Raw genomic sequence first — 18,927 nt, 5'->3', positions numbered from 1 at the left:
AGTTAGATCTGACTAGGTCATGATCTAATTTTAGTCAGAGTAGAGGAAATAAGACTGTACTTTGTTTTATAATTTTAACAGTCTGGATTTCCTTTCCATTTTAATCTGAAAGAAAATTATTAACAGGTTGAGAATTTCTAATTTGGCTTCTGGGGTAACTCTATAGCAATAAAAGACACTGTGGTTCTTTCTTTACCTTTTTTTGTTTGTTTGTTTTTGTTTTTTGATGTGAAACTTGAACTTTCATTCCTGACAGCACCTATTTCCATTCTTCTCATGCTCCTTATTTCATCACCTCTTCTCTTCTTCATATTTAACAAATGACCTCATCTCCTGCTTCACAATAGAAAACAGAAGCCATCAGACAGAAATGCCTAAACTTTCTGACATGGAACCTGTAACTTACATATAACCTTATTGATATCCATAGGCGTCTCTCTTCTACCACCCTTCCCTCTCCTCTTTTCATAACAGTACAGTAGAAGAGGTGTTCCCTGTCACTTTTATCCAATAAGTACTCTTTACTCCAACCTACCAAACTATGTGGATTTTCTGACATACTCTTTTTAAAAATTCCTCTGTACTTTCCTTCTGCCTCAAATTTTACCCCACATATTCTCTCCCTGATAAATTCCTACTTACCTTTTAACACTTGCTTTAATTCTTTGTTAATCTTTTTTTGTTTTGTTTTGTTAATCCTTTCCTTAACCTGCTCTCTCCTACTCATCAAGCAAGATAGTCTGTCTACCTGATATGCTTCATTGGCAGTTTATATAGGCCTCTATGCTAATAATACTTACTAGTTTATTGAATCTCTCCTATTCAGAGTCTTATACTTTTGTTCACTTGACCCCTCCATCAGACTGTGAATTTAATGAAGAGTTATACTTTATACCTCAAGTGCTGGGATAAAATTTGGCATACTAAAAACTTTCCATAATTCTTTGGATATAGTTTGTAGAAGATCACTTGGTTAGTGTGAATTAGGTTTAGAACCCAGACCTCTTGACTTCAGCATTCATTATCATACTGTTTCTATAGGTTCTGTGTTATTAAGTCCTTACAATAATCCTACTCTTTTTAAAGAGACTATTATAGTGCACAATTGTGTCCTTACATGCCCTATTAACAGTATTATTAGTTTTAATGAAATGTTTGTACTTTTTAACACTTTTACTCTAGTATCTGGACTGTTCATCATTTTAATTGTCATTTTAGTTTTAGAGAATATAGCTCCTCTGGATTAACTGCACAAGTCTTTTCATTGTTTAAATACTGGAAATAACTAAACCTTTTGCAGTGTCATGTCACTGTATGTCATTGGGTTTCCACATTTCCCTTTTGTGACAGTAGCTACTTTTATTCTGTGACATTTAGTCTGGTCACTTGAGTGGAAATGGTACAAAAAACTTAATTCTTCATACATTGCTTGACCTTTAATCTTCACAGTCACATCTTTTTAAATTCTGCACCCATTATAGTAGTAGTAGTATATCCCATATATAAAATTGCTCACTTTATAAATTTCCTATTTCTTCTTGTTCTGATGTTGTTTGGCTGTCTTAAATCCCTGAAAATAATTTTTGGTAACCATGTGTGGTTTATTGATATCAAACAGACATGTTATCTGTGGGCAAACTTTTCAGTCTCATTAAGCCTCTTTTTATACTGGTAAATAAAAATAACTTCTTTTATATATAAATATATATAAACACACACATATATATACATAAAATATACATAACATTGCTCCCTTTATACTTCACTTCTTAACGTGTAGTACTTGAAGATACAAATTAGATTTGGGGGAATTTCCTGGCAGTGCAGTGGTTAGGACTTGGTGCTTTCACTGCCGTGGCCAGAGTTCAATCCATGGTTGGGGAACTAAGATCCCTCAAGCCGTGCAGTGCGGCCAAAAAAAGGAATTAGATTGTTTTCATCTTGTTTTTTTTTATCTTTATCAACTACAATTTTGATTTACACTGACTTTATTAGTTAATAGAACTAGAGTTAGAAACTAGAACACAGTAAGTGAAATAATTACCAGAGTCTTCTGAAAATTGCCAGAATTTTCAAAAGATTCATTTACTGTTAAATAGGATTTTTTTTTCATTTTAAAACCCTGCATATTTAAAAGAAAGAGAAAAGGTTCTTGTGATCTTTGTTCCCTTGCCAAAACAATACCTTTTCTCATTTACCCAAATTGGTTATTATGATATTTAATTCTATGCTAGGCAAGGGTATGTTGTCATTTAACCAAAGTCTGTTTTATTACACCCTTTAATTCTTTGGTGAATGAAAGTAAAGAAAGAAATTTGGAAAAAAGAAATGAATAACCCAGTTTCTACAGCCTTTCTTTCATAGATACTCTATCAGTTACATAATTCTTTATAGTTTTCCTCTGAACCTTATCTGAATACTCCATAGTTTCTTTAAGAGTTGAAATTCAGAACTCTGGAAACATTTTTTAATGAGGTACTTAATGTATGTCTAATTCCTAAAATACTTAGGCAAGTTTGAGAAAAATTACCTCATGACTATACTATTAAACAACTGTATGATTTGACTTTAGTATAATATTGTTCATGTATTCTGTGTGTGTATATGTCATTTTTTGATACAATGATAATACATGAAGGGCCCTAAGTGTGATTTAGCCAGTTTTGATACATTGAACTACATAAAAGTAACTCTTTAAGTACTTTCTCTCCAAATAATAGCAAGTGGAGGAGGACTTCTGCTTTGAGTGAAATTGTTAGGCACTCCCTGTAAGCGCTCAGTAAATCAGATGGACACAGCTGCACAAGGAAGATAGGCCTAGGAAAGACTAAATAAGTGGGGTTCAGTCACATCCAAGTGAAATTATATCAGTCAATGACTTTCTTTTTAAGTGACTGGAATCTTCCAGACCCATTTCTTTTGTCAGTTTACTCATTGGTGTCAATTATTAAAGAATTGAAAAATTGCTTGATTATATCAAGAACCTTGTTGTGACATGACCTGTAAATGTAGATCTTTTTAAAAGGAAAGTTGAGTTTCATGTAGTGAGAGCCTTGAGCACTCTGACCAAAAATTTATTTGACTGTGCTTTTGACGCTTTCATTTGTAAAGAAAGTATGGAATCTATTTTCCCTCTATTTTTTTAAAAATAAGATTCCTATGTTTATTCTCATCAAATTTATTTTCTAAATTATTTAATATTTATTAAGGATATTAAAATTCATTTATTTATTCATCCATCAAACTGTTATATGGAAGGTATATGAGACATAAGAATTTAGAGGATGATGGGAATATTCCTAAAAGGATGAGGGAGAAATCTTATGTAAACCAAGGAGACATTTGAGTTGCATCTTGAAGTATGTATGAGCAGGTTTCAGAAGATTGAGATGGGAGGTACCAAATCCTTCAAGAGAATGAATGAATATGAATAAAGAAATAACATGGGATCCTTGGAGTATGGGGATTCACTGAAGGTAAAAGATAATAGGGAGAATAGTCCTTTAGGAGATTGATATTGTGGTGGCCTGTGTGATGAATGAATGGGCAGCTGGAGATAGACCAGTTTGGGGGCCTAGATCTTAGACTGATGGAAAAATAAATGGAAAGGATTCAATAGATTCAGGAGACGTAAGTTCACGCTAGAAGTTACAGCAGATAATTAGCGAAAATGAGGAGGCAAGGAAGAAAGGGGAGTGTTAAACCAAACTATCCGACTTTAAGATAACTAATTTGAAAGAATGGTGGTACCAATAACAGAAAGATTAGTGGCTATATTTATTTTTTGGAGAGAAATACAATAGGTAAATGACATCATAGGGAATTGTGAGGTTTCTTTTTAGGAGTTGTTGAATTAGAAATTTTCAGAATGCATTTAAAGTTACGTGTTTATAAATACAGAGAGGAATCCAAACCCTGGAAATAGATCTAGTAACTGTTACAGATCTGTTCTGTACAACTCAAGTATCCAATCCTAATTTTCCTACCTTTACTTTAAGTAAATGACTGTGTCTCTGTGTCTCTGAAGGTCTGGTAAGGAATCATGTTCCATAAGAACAGAGGAACTGAAAGAATTGGGTAGATGTCCTTGGTTTAGTTGGACCACAGGCTGAGTCCAGAGAAATTGAATTATCTCATAGGAGATCCTCAAGATGAGATTGTTTAATATTCTGTGGGGTTTTTTTAAAGCTTTGTTTTGGTGACCAAAGTATCTATGTGTATAAATAATACTTGTCTCTGCTTAGTTGAATGTCAACTGGTCCACCTTAAGTAAAGTTGTGGAATATTTGTAATTTGTCTCCTACTTCCCTTTATTTTTTTTAGCTTTTGTTTCTATGCCTCTTTCTTTGCGATTTCTTCACACCAGCTGAATTTAGTCTGCTTTAAATTAAGGCTCTTAATCTTTAGGGTACATTGAAATCACCTGAAAGGCTTATTAAACCACAGAATTTCTGCTTTGGACGCTCTGGGGTGGTGCCCAAGAATTTATATTTGTAATAAATTCTCAACTGTTGCTCATTCTGATGATTCGGGGACCATACTCTGAGAACCACTGCTTTGTTCCAGAAGCCCTTTAGCTGAAGCTTTAAGATAGTGGTTCTCAGCTTGGCTAGAGATGCAAGTTACCCATAGGAAGAATTACAAACAACAACAATCATAAAACTATTCTCGGAGATTCTGAATCAGTAGGTTCTAAATCTGTGGAGTAGAGTTTGGCAGAGGCAGAGTTAAAGCTAGCTTAGTCCTCATCTGAAAGTCTCCCTTTCTTTCACATTCTCAAGTTCATTGTTTATCCCCATTGCATCTAACTCAGCAACTTTTTCAATATCATCACACTGAATAAGAATCAGTAAAGTGAACACTCCCAGATCTTGGCATATTTGTCTCTTCCTCTATTTCTGTCTTTCTGGCATTCTTTGCCTTAAAATTTCAGTACCCCTGATCTATCAAAGGCACCATGATGTGAAAATGAAGACTTTAACATTTAAATTTAAATTTAAAGGGAGATGTGTTGGGGGGAGGGGGTGGGGCAGTGTATGTGAATCTTTTTATAGCTGCTCAATTTTTCTGTAAATCTAAAACTTCTAAAAAATAAAGTCAATTAAAATTTAAAGGCAGGTAAGTGAAATTTTCATGTATATTTTAAAAATTTTGTTATAAAAATATGCTTACAAAAAATCAAAAATATTAAAAAAGTTTGAATTGCTATGATCTTATAGCATCTTAGTATATTTACTTTTATTCATATAATTTAAATAATTTTGTTCAAAAATTTTAAAAAATATACCTGCTATGCATTATTTGAAAACTAAAAATATCAGAGTAATTGGGGAACCATTTCCATCATAACATTTCTTGATCTCCATTTCTTTTTTTTCCATTTTTTCAGCTTACTTAAGACCTTTCTCAGTGTCTACACTGTTCTCTACAATGTTATTCTGTACACCTTAGCTGCTTCAATGTTTCCTCTTGCCTTCTTTCTATGTTTCTCACTTCTGATTAGGCCTCCTCGGATCCCACTCTGTTTGCCTTGGCTGTCCACATTTTTTATTGCTAGAGTATAACTGCTTTCTGTAGCTCTAATGTATCTTGATTCCTCCAACCTTCTGGGTTTTTCTCTTGCCTGATTAAATGGCCTAAACCCGAACTCCAGTCATTGAAGAAATTCTACCAGAATCCTCCCTAACTTTCAGAGCAGGCCATGCATTCTCCTGCTTCTTCATTTTCTATTGAGCCTAGCTGTTCTGTATTCTCCAAATACAATTATTCCAAGGCTGTCTTGAATATTTACTGAACCATTCAGGGTAAAAGAGTCTAAAATTTAAAATTAAATGCTTTATACCACTGTTCTTAGGAGTTATTGGCCATCCCTAACACTAAGAGTGTTCCCTTTATGCCCTAGACCTGGCTTTATAAAAAGCAGTGATCAATGATTTTAGTTAATGTCTTTAGAACTAAATTGATGCTGTATTGTACATCATGAAGAGATTAGATTCTAAAGAGGAAATTAGAAAATAAACTGGGTCTTGTGAAGGAAACAACTTAAAAGTTACATTGTAAGAATGCTTTTCTATTAGTAAAAATTGGGAAAGAGATGTTTAATATTCAAAATATTTATATTTGGATAATGAAAGTAGACAAGCTGCCACTGAATCTTTCTTATTAAGGTGGTATTCTGATAAAATTTGGATTGAAAAGAAAATGTTTATTCAGTATATTTTTTTCCTTTATAATTAAGTTGATTTGACGATTTGTTAGACATGTGGAATAGCTAACCTGCCTCACACATTTAATATTCAATGTATGACATTCTTTGATTTTCATATCTATATTAAAACATTAAACCTTTAAGTAACTTAGTGTGATTTATAAATATTTTTATGTTACATTATCAGTGTTTGAATTTTTTAATTTTTTTTTTAAATAAGTGCATTATAGACAAGTAAATTGTATTTAAAGAAAACAGAAGCCTGAACATGGTAACCATTAATTACATAGTGAAGTGTGGTATTTCTGGAGTATGCAGTTTTAGAGTAGTAAACATCATAATTTCTAGCATATATAGCAATGAAATATTTCTCATTTTACTCATTTATTTTTCAGTAAAATTTATTTTTTGTAATTTCAAACTCATTTTCTATTGCAATGTGGTAATACTGTTAACTTGTTAACTTACACAAAAGGGATTATCTATTGTTAAGAAAGACTGGGACTCCACCCATAGTTCTGCTATTGGCTAGATGAATGACCTTGAATTAAGTTACCATTATAGTCATTTTCTCATCTATAAAATGAAGGCATCAACCTCAATTTTTTCCCAGATTTTGTAACTTTTGTAACTCAAAGCAATTTCAAAACAAGTATTAATACTATACAGTTCTGAAAAAGATCTCACTATTCTTTGACACTTGAATCATCTGCTCAGTATCACTACTAAGCCACAGGGGAAAAGCTACTGCCAGGGATAGAAGTGTATAAGTAACCCATTCCCTCTTGAGGCAGCTCTGACCACTGGCAATTTCTTTCTCCAAGTGAGCTAACATATCTCTTCTTAATAATTTCAATCCTTGGAATCATATAAAACAAGCATAATCCAGCTTCTAGTATTAGAAACCAACTATATTGTTTTCTGGGGGTTTTTTTCTTTTTTTTTTTTGAAACATCCTGTTTCATCTGTTCCTCCTATAACAAGGTTTTGATTTGTGTTGGTTTTTTATAGTTTCAGGCATATAAAATAGACATATTAATGGAATTAGAATTTGTAGATAAGATGGGATATAAATTTTGGAGCTGATGATGGATTTTGATATCTAGGTAATAATGTATAAGAATCTCATATTTTTAACATTTTTTTTTTTTTTTTTTGCTGTACGCGGGCCTCTCACTGCTGTGGCCTCTCCCGTTGCGGAGCACAGGCCCCGGACACACAGGCTCCGCGGCCATGGCTCGCGGGCCCAGCCGCTCCGCGGCATGTGGGATCTTCCGGGATCGGGGCACAAACCCGCGTCCCCCGCATCGGCAGGCGGACTCTCAACCACTGCGCCACCAGGGAAGCCCCTATTTTTAACATTTTAATTGAACCCCATAGACATGTTAAAAGTCTGTATGAACTGGAAATTAAAATAATGCTAGTGTTAGATGCTTACTATATCCCAGGCTCTATTCTCTGCTTTCTAAGTGTATTATCTCATTCAGTTTTTAACAACAGTCCTCTGAGGTATGGCCATCTCCATTTTGGAGATTAGGTAGCTGAGGTACAGAGGCACTAAGCATCATGAAATAGAAATTATTCCAATTATATATTGAAATTGTGTTATATAAATTGTTATATATTAGAATACAGTTTTTTCCTTCCAGTAAATACTACTAGTGTTTGATAAATTTACTGTTGTTCATATTAGTTGCTGAGATTTATAGAGTGCTTATTAAGGGCCAATGTGCTAATGCTTTCTGTAGTTGATCTCATGTAATCCTCAAGGAAACTCCATTACACAGATATTGATTTTATCCCTATCTTATGAGTGAGGAAATTGAGAAGTATTACTTGTTCAAGATCATACAACTAGGAAGTGGTAGAATTAGAGTTTTGAGTCTAGGCAATCTTGACTGTGTTGCTGATGCTCTAATCATTAGGCATACTGCTCACCAAACTATGCTCCTTTAGCATATTTGACTTCATTGGGGCAAAAGTAGGTGCTTCTTCTTGGTAGGCATCCAACTATACAGGATAACAGACCATTGGTGCTTGCATCAGGGAAGCCCTTTGAAAATAGTTAATTCCCTTTTTTCTACATTAATTTGTAAGTAAGCTTATTAGAAGCATATGGAATAAATACAAAGCCAAGACATGAACTCTGATATAAAAGACCACATAGTAGTCTTTTGTCCTAAGAAGGTAGCAGCCAAGACAAGTCATGCTTACTCTGAATATTAAGTGAAATTTTAGGATGGAAGAATACTAGTTATAGCTTTTTAGTTTTTTTCAAAGTTAAATTTAGATTTAATTAGAATTTAAAGCAGATTTCTGTGACATCTAATGTATCTATTGGATTGGCCAAAAAGTTCATTCAGTTAGTGAATCGTTCGATAAAATTCTTGGTGAAAATGAAAAATGCCTTTTATATTTACTTAAAACCGAACGAATTTTTTGGCCAACCCAATATATATTTAAATTCCTATCAGTGTTAACTACAAATAAATCTTTGGGTTGTCTGCTACTCTCTATCGTTTGTGCATGTAATTAAAACTTAAATGTACTTCTGTGGTAAATGATGTGGTTGCTTCCTTTTTCATTTTGCTTATCTAGTAGTGCTTAACCTGCAGGCAAAGCACTTCTCAGAATATCAGATTTAGAATGTGCTTAAATTTCATCACTTGGAACCTGAAGCACTGAGAAAAGTTAGCACATGTGACTATTTAACAAGGGAATTCAGCTCTTCCTATCTATTTCCTTGTTACTCAACGAGGGAATTCTGTTCTTTCTGTTTACTTCTCATATGTTGATAAGTACATTTCTCTGAAAACTATGTTTCACGTTATATTCTTTTTTTCTTGTACAGTTTTATTTTTCCTTTCTTTGGAGGTTATTCAGTTTGGCATGGTAGCTCATCGATGGCATAGTAGTGCTTTATTTATCTGTGATTGTGCCACTTTTCACTTTCTTTTTCTCAGTAGAACTTAGAAGCATTAAACACATCTCTCTAATACTTAAATATTGAAATGAACTTTTTCTATGATGTGTGACTAGTTGGTAATTTAACCTCATCTACACAGATGTAAATATCTGAAGGAAATGATAAAATTTTGTTTTCCACAATCAAAAAGAAAGTTACTGCTCATCACTAGGCATCTAAAATTTCTCCTCTGAAAATGCGTTGGTAGGGAAATAAATACAAGAAACACTAAAGAAAGATTTGAAAAATAAATGCAAGTGAATGACTTGAAAATTTGGCCAAAATTAGTGTTTTATAATCAATGACCAGGTCTTTACAGTGAGGTGTATTCTCTGTCACTTTTGTTGCACAAATCTACTAAAATAGCTAGCTAGGGATATACTTTTCATAATTGTAACCAAACGTTTCCAATATAGTCTTTTAAAAAAGGAAGGCAGTATAGGCCCAGGGAATAAGAATCATCTGAACATTTCCTCCCTGAGACTCTGTACTTGAGTAGAACCACTCCTGTAATGTACTGATTAGGTGTGCTTGTTTTCAGTATATTGCATGCTTTCTCAAGCATTTTAAATTGCCATATTTGATGAAAAAATAGCAAACTGCTATTATTTAAAACATCTATTAATCAAATTACATGTTTGCTTATATAAATACAAACCCCTCATCATTTTTATATTTTCTTTTTTGTTTTACTAAGATAGATTTATTGTGACAACTAAAAGTAATAATAATAGAAGAGGCAACTCAGTGTTTCAAACGATGAAATAGTTCCATTTCAACTAGTAAGAACCTTTACAAGATCATGGCATTTAGGTTTAGGGCACCTGTCTCTTTGGACCAGATCATATGTTATTTGAATCTACTATGGTATTGTTAGTGTGTTTCATAAGACATAGTGCAGAGCTTCTGTGATCTTTAAATGTTAATGTTCTTTTCTTATCACTTTACTGTGTAGATACCCTTCATGAGACCCAACTCTGCCACAGCTCATCCTCGGAGGCAATCCTGGAAACCTCTTTTATAAGTGTGATTTTAAAAATGTGGATAACACTCTCAATAGAGTATATAAAGTAAAGGAGAACAGCTATCTTGTCTTTCCCATAAGCTTATCACTGCAAAAAGTTGCCTTTGCTTGTCAGGTTTGGATAGAATGTAATTGATTGGTTTGTTACTTGGACTGACAAGGCAGTTAATTTGCCTGTGTGGATTTTTTTCTCCTTTTTTTCTTCTTCAACTTTTTTTTTTTGCACTAATCAGAAACATTTGATATGTGCATTGTTGAAAAATACTAGATAATGTCTTGTCAAAATTGTCCTATTAAGTAATGTCTTCCCCTCTTGCTTCTTTGGCAAATGATATACAGTATTTGGACTTACTTAAGAGTTACAGAAGCCTGTGGGACTTACATGCAATGTGCTACTCGTTGTTGAACAAATCTAGTAACAAACAAGAAAGACAATGCATTCCATTAGTCTGCTATTCTGTTTCATCCAACTTAATACATATATTCATATATGAAATGCTGCATTGGGAAACAACTGTAGACTATATTAAATGTTACTTCTATTTATAATATTCAGCAAAAGTGAAAGACTTGTGAAAGCGTATGCCATTCTAGTTTTGACTCATTAGTTCTAGTGTGAAAGCACTAATATTAGTAGCATGCAGTTTTTACAACTTCAGATTTTAAGCTTGTAAATAAGAATATATCTGTGTTGATCTCTAGATATTTTTTAGTTATAACCAAATATATTCACTCTTTATTGATTTAATACGAACTTTCTCTGTTCAGTATAATTTTATTTTTCTCAACCTTAAGTATGAGGTTACAAAATAAGGAGAGAGATACAAAGCTTTTGACTATACAACCTGCCAACTGAAAGATCTTCATCAACATTTGTATCTTTCCAAAGGTTTACAGAATTAAAATTTGGTCTTCAAGCTTTAATGAACCAGTTTTAAATCAACGACAGAAATATGTTGAATATTTCATCACTTCATCTTGAACTGATTTAGAAGAGACTCTTTGCTGAAATTGAAATACATATATACATGTAAATTGTCAACATGTCTCTTGGAATTTCCTGATTTATAAATGTGGTTTGGGATATCTTTTCAGGTATAGTGGCATTGAAAATAGTTCAAACATTAGGAATAGAGTAGGAAATGTTCTAGATAATTAAAAGCAAGTGTAAATATAAAGTTGCTGTATGCTAGTAATCTTTAGTTATACTAAGGAACCATATTATTGGATATTTAATAAAAGCAGTATGTATATAAAATATGTATAAACTGAGATTATTAACTTATTGAAAGACCTTCTAACATTGGAGGAAAAATATTAATAACCTGTAGCAAAACCAGTAGGCTTTTTTTTTTAGAAAAAGAACTCATTATTTATCCCTGCATAAGCTTAAGAAAAAGTTGGTAGTTATTACTATTGCTGAACTCCAGCTGATTTTAAGAAAAATGTCAGATTGCCATTTCGTTAAAAAAGAATATGCTAGTGCATTTGGACCTGACTCTCCTTTGATATATGGTAAGATATTACTAGTGGTCATTTTATTTTAGATTTTTTTTGAAAAATCATTAAACCTTGTGGTTTTGGTGACACTATTAATCTAAGTCCTTTCCACCTGGTTCTATTTAGAATACCATATTATCATCATTCTCCATCTTACTCTTCAGTGGTGGATATATGGTTCCATATTTGGTGCTAGCCCTAAGAATCTTTGTCACACATCACGAATATAAACCACATAATATTCATAAGATCATTGGTCCTGCAGATGTGTATTTGGAGTAGAACTTTTGAAGAGAGTAGAATGAAACACTTTCTCCTAATAATCTCGTAGACACTCTCATATTTCCATGGTACAAAATTAACCCTTTTCTGTAATTGGTCCAATTGTTATTCAAAGGAGATACTAATGTGTATATCAAGAGAATATACACTAAATAGTTCATATTTTACATACATGTATAAGAGAAAACAGTCCGACAGGTAAATGATGGTTATTTGTCGCATGATAGGGAAAGAAAAAAAACACTGAAATATCAAGAAGTAAACTAAGTAACTCTGAACTACAAGAAGAACGACATGGCAGTATATAGCAGTGGTTCTCAAGCTTTATAGTACATCAGAATCAAGGATTTGTTTACAAGCAGATCACTCACCTACTCCCCTCCTTATTTTCCTCCTCATTTGACTCCCTTTACTTCTCCCTGCAGTTTCTGATTAAGTGGGTCTGGGATAAGGCCTGAAAATCTGCATCTCTAAAAGTTCCCAAGTGATGCTGAAGCTGGCCAGGGACATCCTTTGAGCACCATTTGTATATAATATTTTTAAAAGAATCATGGTGTTGTGGATGACACTGATTGATTGAATGTGGCTTTAATCTTGTTAAAAGGGCCCTTAAATTTTCAAAAATATTTGTTTCTAGGTAAAAGAGATTATAGTAGTTTATAGCACATAGAGTATAACTTCTTTATTATACATAAATTTAGTAAAACAGGTGTTTATTTTATACCTATTTTGGAGACAGCACTATTTTAGGCACAGAAATTAATCAAGGAACATAGCCTTTGTCCATAATTCACTAATTCCTTTGTTAGGAAAAGATTTGAAATTAGGATTATGTTTAACATGAAAACAAAAATTTAGCCTTAACCTTTATCCATTTTGTTTGTAAATGAAATTTATTTATCATTTATATATCATTGTTATTCATATGTTTCTTGAGTGTTTATCTGATTTTACAATTATAATGTTAAAAATAGATCACTGACCAATAAATAATAAGGATATTCATACTCATTATCCTATTTCCCTGTTTTTACATCCTATTACTTAATAGATCACTCTTTTTAAACACTTAATGTTTTTTATTTGACAAAACTTACCACTGTTTTACTTGATTCTCAGTATGGGAATATTTTATTATTTTATTAATATTTCACCAAAATCTATTCAAGGAATTCAGAAGGACTCTGTAGCAGAATGGAATACTAACATTACTAATTTTTCTTTAAATTTTCTGAAATCATTTTGACAATTAAAACTTGTTTAAGAGACTCAGCTTTAGAGTTGCATGGCATATGAAGGCAGAAATTTTTTCCTACCCAGTCAACACTTTATCAATTTACATAATACTAAGGATTGCAATTAAAAATATTTCTGAGATAGACATGCTTTGCAAATACTTTTTTTTTTTTAATAAACATATAGACCTCTTTCTCCCAGTACACAGTCTTAAGACTTTCTGCAGGCCTGCTGTAAGATTCACTGCTGTTCAGGTACATAAGATATAATGAAACTGGATGTTCATGCTGGGCTTTGTGAATAAAATGAGACTGACCCCCAGCCATTATCTCATTTTTCTGATTTACATTGTAAAATCAAGATCTACACTATTGATTAGAGAATAATTAGTTAATTATGAGCAGGGAAATACAAAGTTATGTGGGGTTTGAGCACAGCAGGTTGTACTGCTGAAAAATTTCCAAGGGCATGAGCAGATGGAGATCATTTTATTAAAGAACAAAGCAGATGTGTTTCAGGTATGAAAATGTCTAATCATTCTCTCATGCTGTGAAGAGGTACTTGACCTTATTGTGTATTTTTGTATGAATTCTTTTATTTCATGTTTTAGTTTTGCCTTTCACTTTTAATCTTGTAACTTGACTACTGCAGATGTAGCTAACTGCATTGATCCCATTATTTAAGTGATCATTAAACATGAATTTGGATTTCAATAATTATCCAAATATTTTTTCCAGTTAATATACTTTAAAGAATATTTTTGTCTTTCCTACCACTCATTCATTCATTATTGCATGTGATGAAAGTCTATAGTGACATTAATGAAAATATGTTCAAGACCTCCACATTAGCCTTTATTTGTGAAATATCATATAAAAGACATTTTCTAATTTTTTAGAAAATGCTCATATAGGTGATTTGCACTAAAAGTGTTGTAAAAAGGAATAAAGTTTGCCTTTATTGATATTAAATGTTATTCTAATATTGGTAGAATGCAGAATTTTGTGCAAGCTTGTATTATTTTAAAAGTGATTTAACTCATTGGCCACAAACCTGCATTTTCTCCATCTGTTAAAAGGAATAATTGAAATAATTGGCTACTGTTCAATGAAAGAGTCTGTCACTACTGGTTAATACATTTGTGTGGGTGTTTCAGTTGCTAGTAAGATTTTATGTAAGTAATATTAAGACCAATTCTTTTGGTCATTCTTCTATGGAATTTTTGCGTAGAAATGATGAAAAAGTAAGAAAATCCAACCCATCAATTCTCTTGATATTTATTTGTGAGTTTTTTTTTTAATTGAATGGATGTAACAGTATATATTTTCAAGGTTGGTTCTTTATTTTACTCTATATAGACTTGGAAGGGACCTAAATCAAATGTTCATTGACATAAAAAATAGCTATGATTATGGATCAACCTGGTCATAAAACATGTACATTACTTTTCAAGTCTCATGTTATGGATTTCTCTTCTTCCTGAAATTTAGCCGATCATCTGGCTATAAATTATATATATAGGAGGTATACTTTTTTTGGTTAGTTTTGAAAAGTAGTTATTTAGTGTACTCTTCTAGTGAAATTATCAATTGGAAATTAAGGGAATTTAAGAAACCCTTTGGAACACTGGCCTGTCTCTTAGGTGTAGACAGAAATAAATAAGTTGTCTCTTTTTACTTGTGTGCATATTCTCAGTAATCAGATAAACACATGACTGATTGCTCCCATGGATCATAGGACATATGAACATAAATCATTTTCTTCCTATTCTATGTCTAGGGTGCTATACTTAACCATATCTAAGTAAGTATTTTAAATACATATAGAACTATGTTTATTTGGTCACTGCATTTTGTTAAATGAATGTGTAAAAGACCATATACATATAGCTGCTTTATTGTTGGCATCTGTATCCATTATGAATCTGATTCCTAGGAAGTTGTATTTAGTAAGAATCTAATTAAACAATGAGGTTTCCTTTTCTTATAAATGGGATTTATCTTATCTCACTTACAATTGTAATTTTAGAATGTCCCATAATATGTTAATGTGTACAGTTTTATTAGATGTTTAGAGGATACTCTTTAAGCATCCAGTTTGCATTTTATTAAAAAGCATAGTGTATCTTTATAGGTTAGTTTTATATTATCTTTTAATATTTTAAGACATTGTCTTCCTATTTAATATATGTGCTATTGGTATAATAGTCTGTTTTTATTACGTAGACATTTGTGTTATTTAATAAAGTATATTGTGTTATATCACTGCTTTTGTGGGTCAATGACTGCTTTTGCACAAGATTTATTATTTTGATACATTAAATATGTACTATATTATGTGTTGTAATTACGTGTTTCCAAGTATATGTAAGAAGTAGATGGTAGAGGTCATAAATAATAATTTGATCAATAACTACTTCAACTCTATTTCAGCTTTTAGGTAGCAGAATGATTGCAGATCCTTATGAGCTTCTGATTTTTGAGTTTTAAAATGATCTATATTTGTAACTTAGCCATAATATGTTGGCTGACAAAATTTGCTAAAGTTTACAAAATGGTGTGTGTGTGCATGAAATAAATAATTCACTGTTTTTACCATCTAAATTGTTCTTTGATCTCTAGGGTTCTTAATGGCATCCCTTACATTTGTCTATGGTGAATTAATTCTTGCAAACTCTGCTGGAGTTCCCTTGTATCACTCAGGATATTTTTGTTACCAGCACATGAAGCTATAGATTTATTCAATTAAATATTTTAGTGTAGAAACAACTATATTTTTTCCACATGGAAATAATTTTAGTCATTTTTAGAAAAGGCTAATATTTATATGTTTGTTTATTAACAGTTATTGATTTCAAGATTGGGTTATTTCTTTTTGTTTTTGTTTTTTCCTCTCCTGGATTTTGGCAGTTCCTAAGTGTATTAACTACTCCTTTTTGCTACTTAGTCTGGGAATTACAGTTTTTATTTACCACTGAGTGAGCTATAACTTGAGAGAACTCCCATATCACCCCAGATTCTAACAAGCAGATTCTTCCTTTTCTCTGGAACCCATCACTAATACATGAGTTCCATGTGTAGACTAAGTCATTCTAAAAAGTGTCACTAATGAAGGAATCAGTAAGGATTAAGTCACTTCCAAATGGCATATACTTCAACATTACCTTCTAACAAATCTAGCATATAAAGTCTTTCTTTTCCCTTTTGCATTTATTATTGAGCTGAAAGATAACTTGAGTTTACAATTAATTGAAATCAGCTACAAATTTGAACTATATCAATGTAGCAAACTTGTTCTTAATTTATTAGCTTGAAATATATATATGTACATATACATAATACACACACACACACACACACACACACACACCAGCAAGAACCACCTTAGTACATGAAGGTAAAAGGTAATGAATTATGATCTACCTTTATATTCATCATAGTGTTTGACTCTAGTTGTACACTAGAAACCATAATTTGCAAGTTATTATGGCACAGACTTGTAAATATGCAGTAATTAGGGTGTAATTTGATATGAACTAGGAAAGCATTAATACTATAACTCTTCACTCACCAAAAGCCCAGATTATTGGCAATCTAAACTTGCTTAAAAACCCTAAGTTAAGCAAAAAAGACTATAGTTAACCCAAATTGAGTCCATGTACTTAGTAGTCCTCATTTTCATGTTTTTATAAACTGTCAATTTGCATAGTCTTAAGTCCAGTGATCTGGTTTCTGCATCCACAGTGAATTATTGTCGGAGAAATGCTGCTTAGACAGATGACACTGACAATATCAGAAAGTAGTGACTGATATTTTTTAAGCAAGTGAGGAGGACCTATAAAAGTTGAATACAAGAATTCAAACAGAACAGCAGACTGATGATACTTATGTCCAAACACAAAAGGCTGTCACACTGTTAGACATGTAGCAGCATCTATTACTCATACTTGTGACCCTGGAATGATAAAGATAGAGTAAATTATATTTAATGGATTTTCTTGATGAAGCAAAGAATGTGATTCTCTTTAAATTTCCCATTAAAGATGACTGAAATACTATTTTCCATGCTTGAAGGAATACGCCCTCAGCTAACTAGAAATCTCAACCTTCTCATAACTCATAAATGCTTATATGCTGAAGGGTCCTCTATGTGTTTAATGTAATTGGAATTTTAACTATTGAAGGGTAAATAAGTTGAATTGAGAAGAACAAAATTTTGTGGGCTTGCCATTTAGTTTTATGTAATGTTTGATGTTAGCTATATATTATCTATTATTTTTTCTTAATACTAGAACAACAGGTATTTAAACATTTTAAGTGCTTTTAAATATATTTTGGATGGTTTATTTATAATATTGGCACAGTACTGTTTGTTATTACTATTTGATTTGATTTTTTGTATAGCTAGAATTATTATAGTAAACATTTTTATTCAAGTCCATCTCTTGAGTCTAAGTGAAGGTTTTTGGAAAAGTACATAAGTTTATTTGGTCTATGAGAAGGAAGTTGTAGAGGAAGGAGTGCCTAAACTTAAGACATATGATTGTGTTTTAAACTTCTTTATACCTGAATAACTTAGCTAAGTTGCTAAACTTTCTGAAACTTTTGATTTCTGAAATGGGTCTTTGGGAGATTGGGTTTTATAGAATGACATGAAATTTTTACTATAAATGTAGATTCATAGTTCCCTTTATTGTGAAAATAAATTGCTTTTCTTTGCATGTTGTTTATCACAATAATTCCTTCTCCTTTTTTCTAATAAAAGTTATTTAAGAGTAATTTTGTACTTTAAGTAATATATGTCCTATAAAATACCCTCCTTGCTTTCTTAGTTATGGATTCCTCAACTTTTTAGGTTTAAATCAGTAAGAGTAACTATATATAAAGAGAATGTGACAGATTGGTTTGGAGAAAGTATTTTTTTTTAACTTACAAAAACAGAGCACAAAGAATAAGAGGAATATAACCCTTTCTATAAAATGTATACATCTTTGTTATTTGTTGTTAAATTTTGGTCTTGTTATTCCAACTGATGCAAAATTCTTTTTAAAAAACATTGAAATAATACAGATCTTTCTTCATTGTCAGCAGGATGAGATTGTCTGAAACGAAGAATAGGTATGATAGTTTTCTTAGATTTTGTACATCATAGGTGGCAAAGACACTATCAAAACATTTGTTAATAAGCTTTATAATGTACTAGGAGGTACTTTGAAAAACCAATTGCACTGAAAGTGACAGGTAAATTTTTGAGAAAATTTATATTTTAGAAAATAAACTTATTAGAATGGTTTTTATTTGCTGTAGATTGTTAGCATGCTATACACATTAGAAATTTTATTTACAATCTACCTTAACTTAGAGAAAGAGAGTGATGAGGTATATCAATTGTACAGAATTAAGCTTAGTGTAGCCTAGTAGAATTCATTAGATTTAAAACTTTTTTTAAATAATCACAATATATTAGATTGAATTCATAATCTTGAGTTATATGTATCATATTAGTTTTAAAACCATCTAATGGGCAAGTGATTATTATTGAAGTTCAAAATTGAAAATGTTAATGTTTGTTAGTTTTGAACACATAGGGTTATACACATAAATTTATTCCTATGCTGTTAACATTTCTACTATCAAAATGTTCTGAATGATATTTGTTTTGTTTATTTTATTGTTTTGGTATTTTTTTCTTAAAGCATTTATTTCAGGTTTA

General features: G+C 31.8%; 1 protein-coding gene across 3 annotated transcripts in view; it reads left to right on the top strand.

The window, feature by feature from the left end:
- PHF14 (PHD finger protein 14) overlaps window positions 1-18,927 on the top strand; it is a 208,993-nt gene that overhangs the window by 117,479 nt on the left and 72,587 nt on the right. Inside the window, exon 17 of one of the 3 annotated variants that reach the window (XM_060108508.1) lies at window positions 10,129-10,763. The exons of the other annotated variants lie outside the window; for them this stretch is intronic. Within the exon in view, the coding sequence (XP_059964491.1) occupies window positions 10,129-10,141 (13 nt within the window). The 3' untranslated portion in view covers window positions 10,142-10,763. Of the gene's footprint in view, window positions 1-10,128; window positions 10,764-18,927 lie in introns of those variants that run through there. 3 annotated transcript variants of the gene reach the window in all.

This window comes from Mesoplodon densirostris, chromosome 9 (assembly GCF_025265405.1).
Source record: "Mesoplodon densirostris isolate mMesDen1 chromosome 9, mMesDen1 primary haplotype, whole genome shotgun sequence".
NCBI lineage: Eukaryota > Metazoa > Chordata > Mammalia > Artiodactyla > Ziphiidae > Mesoplodon > Mesoplodon densirostris.
The sequence above is the reverse complement of the archived record's forward strand: the minus strand, read 5'-3'. Positions and strand labels throughout refer to the sequence as shown.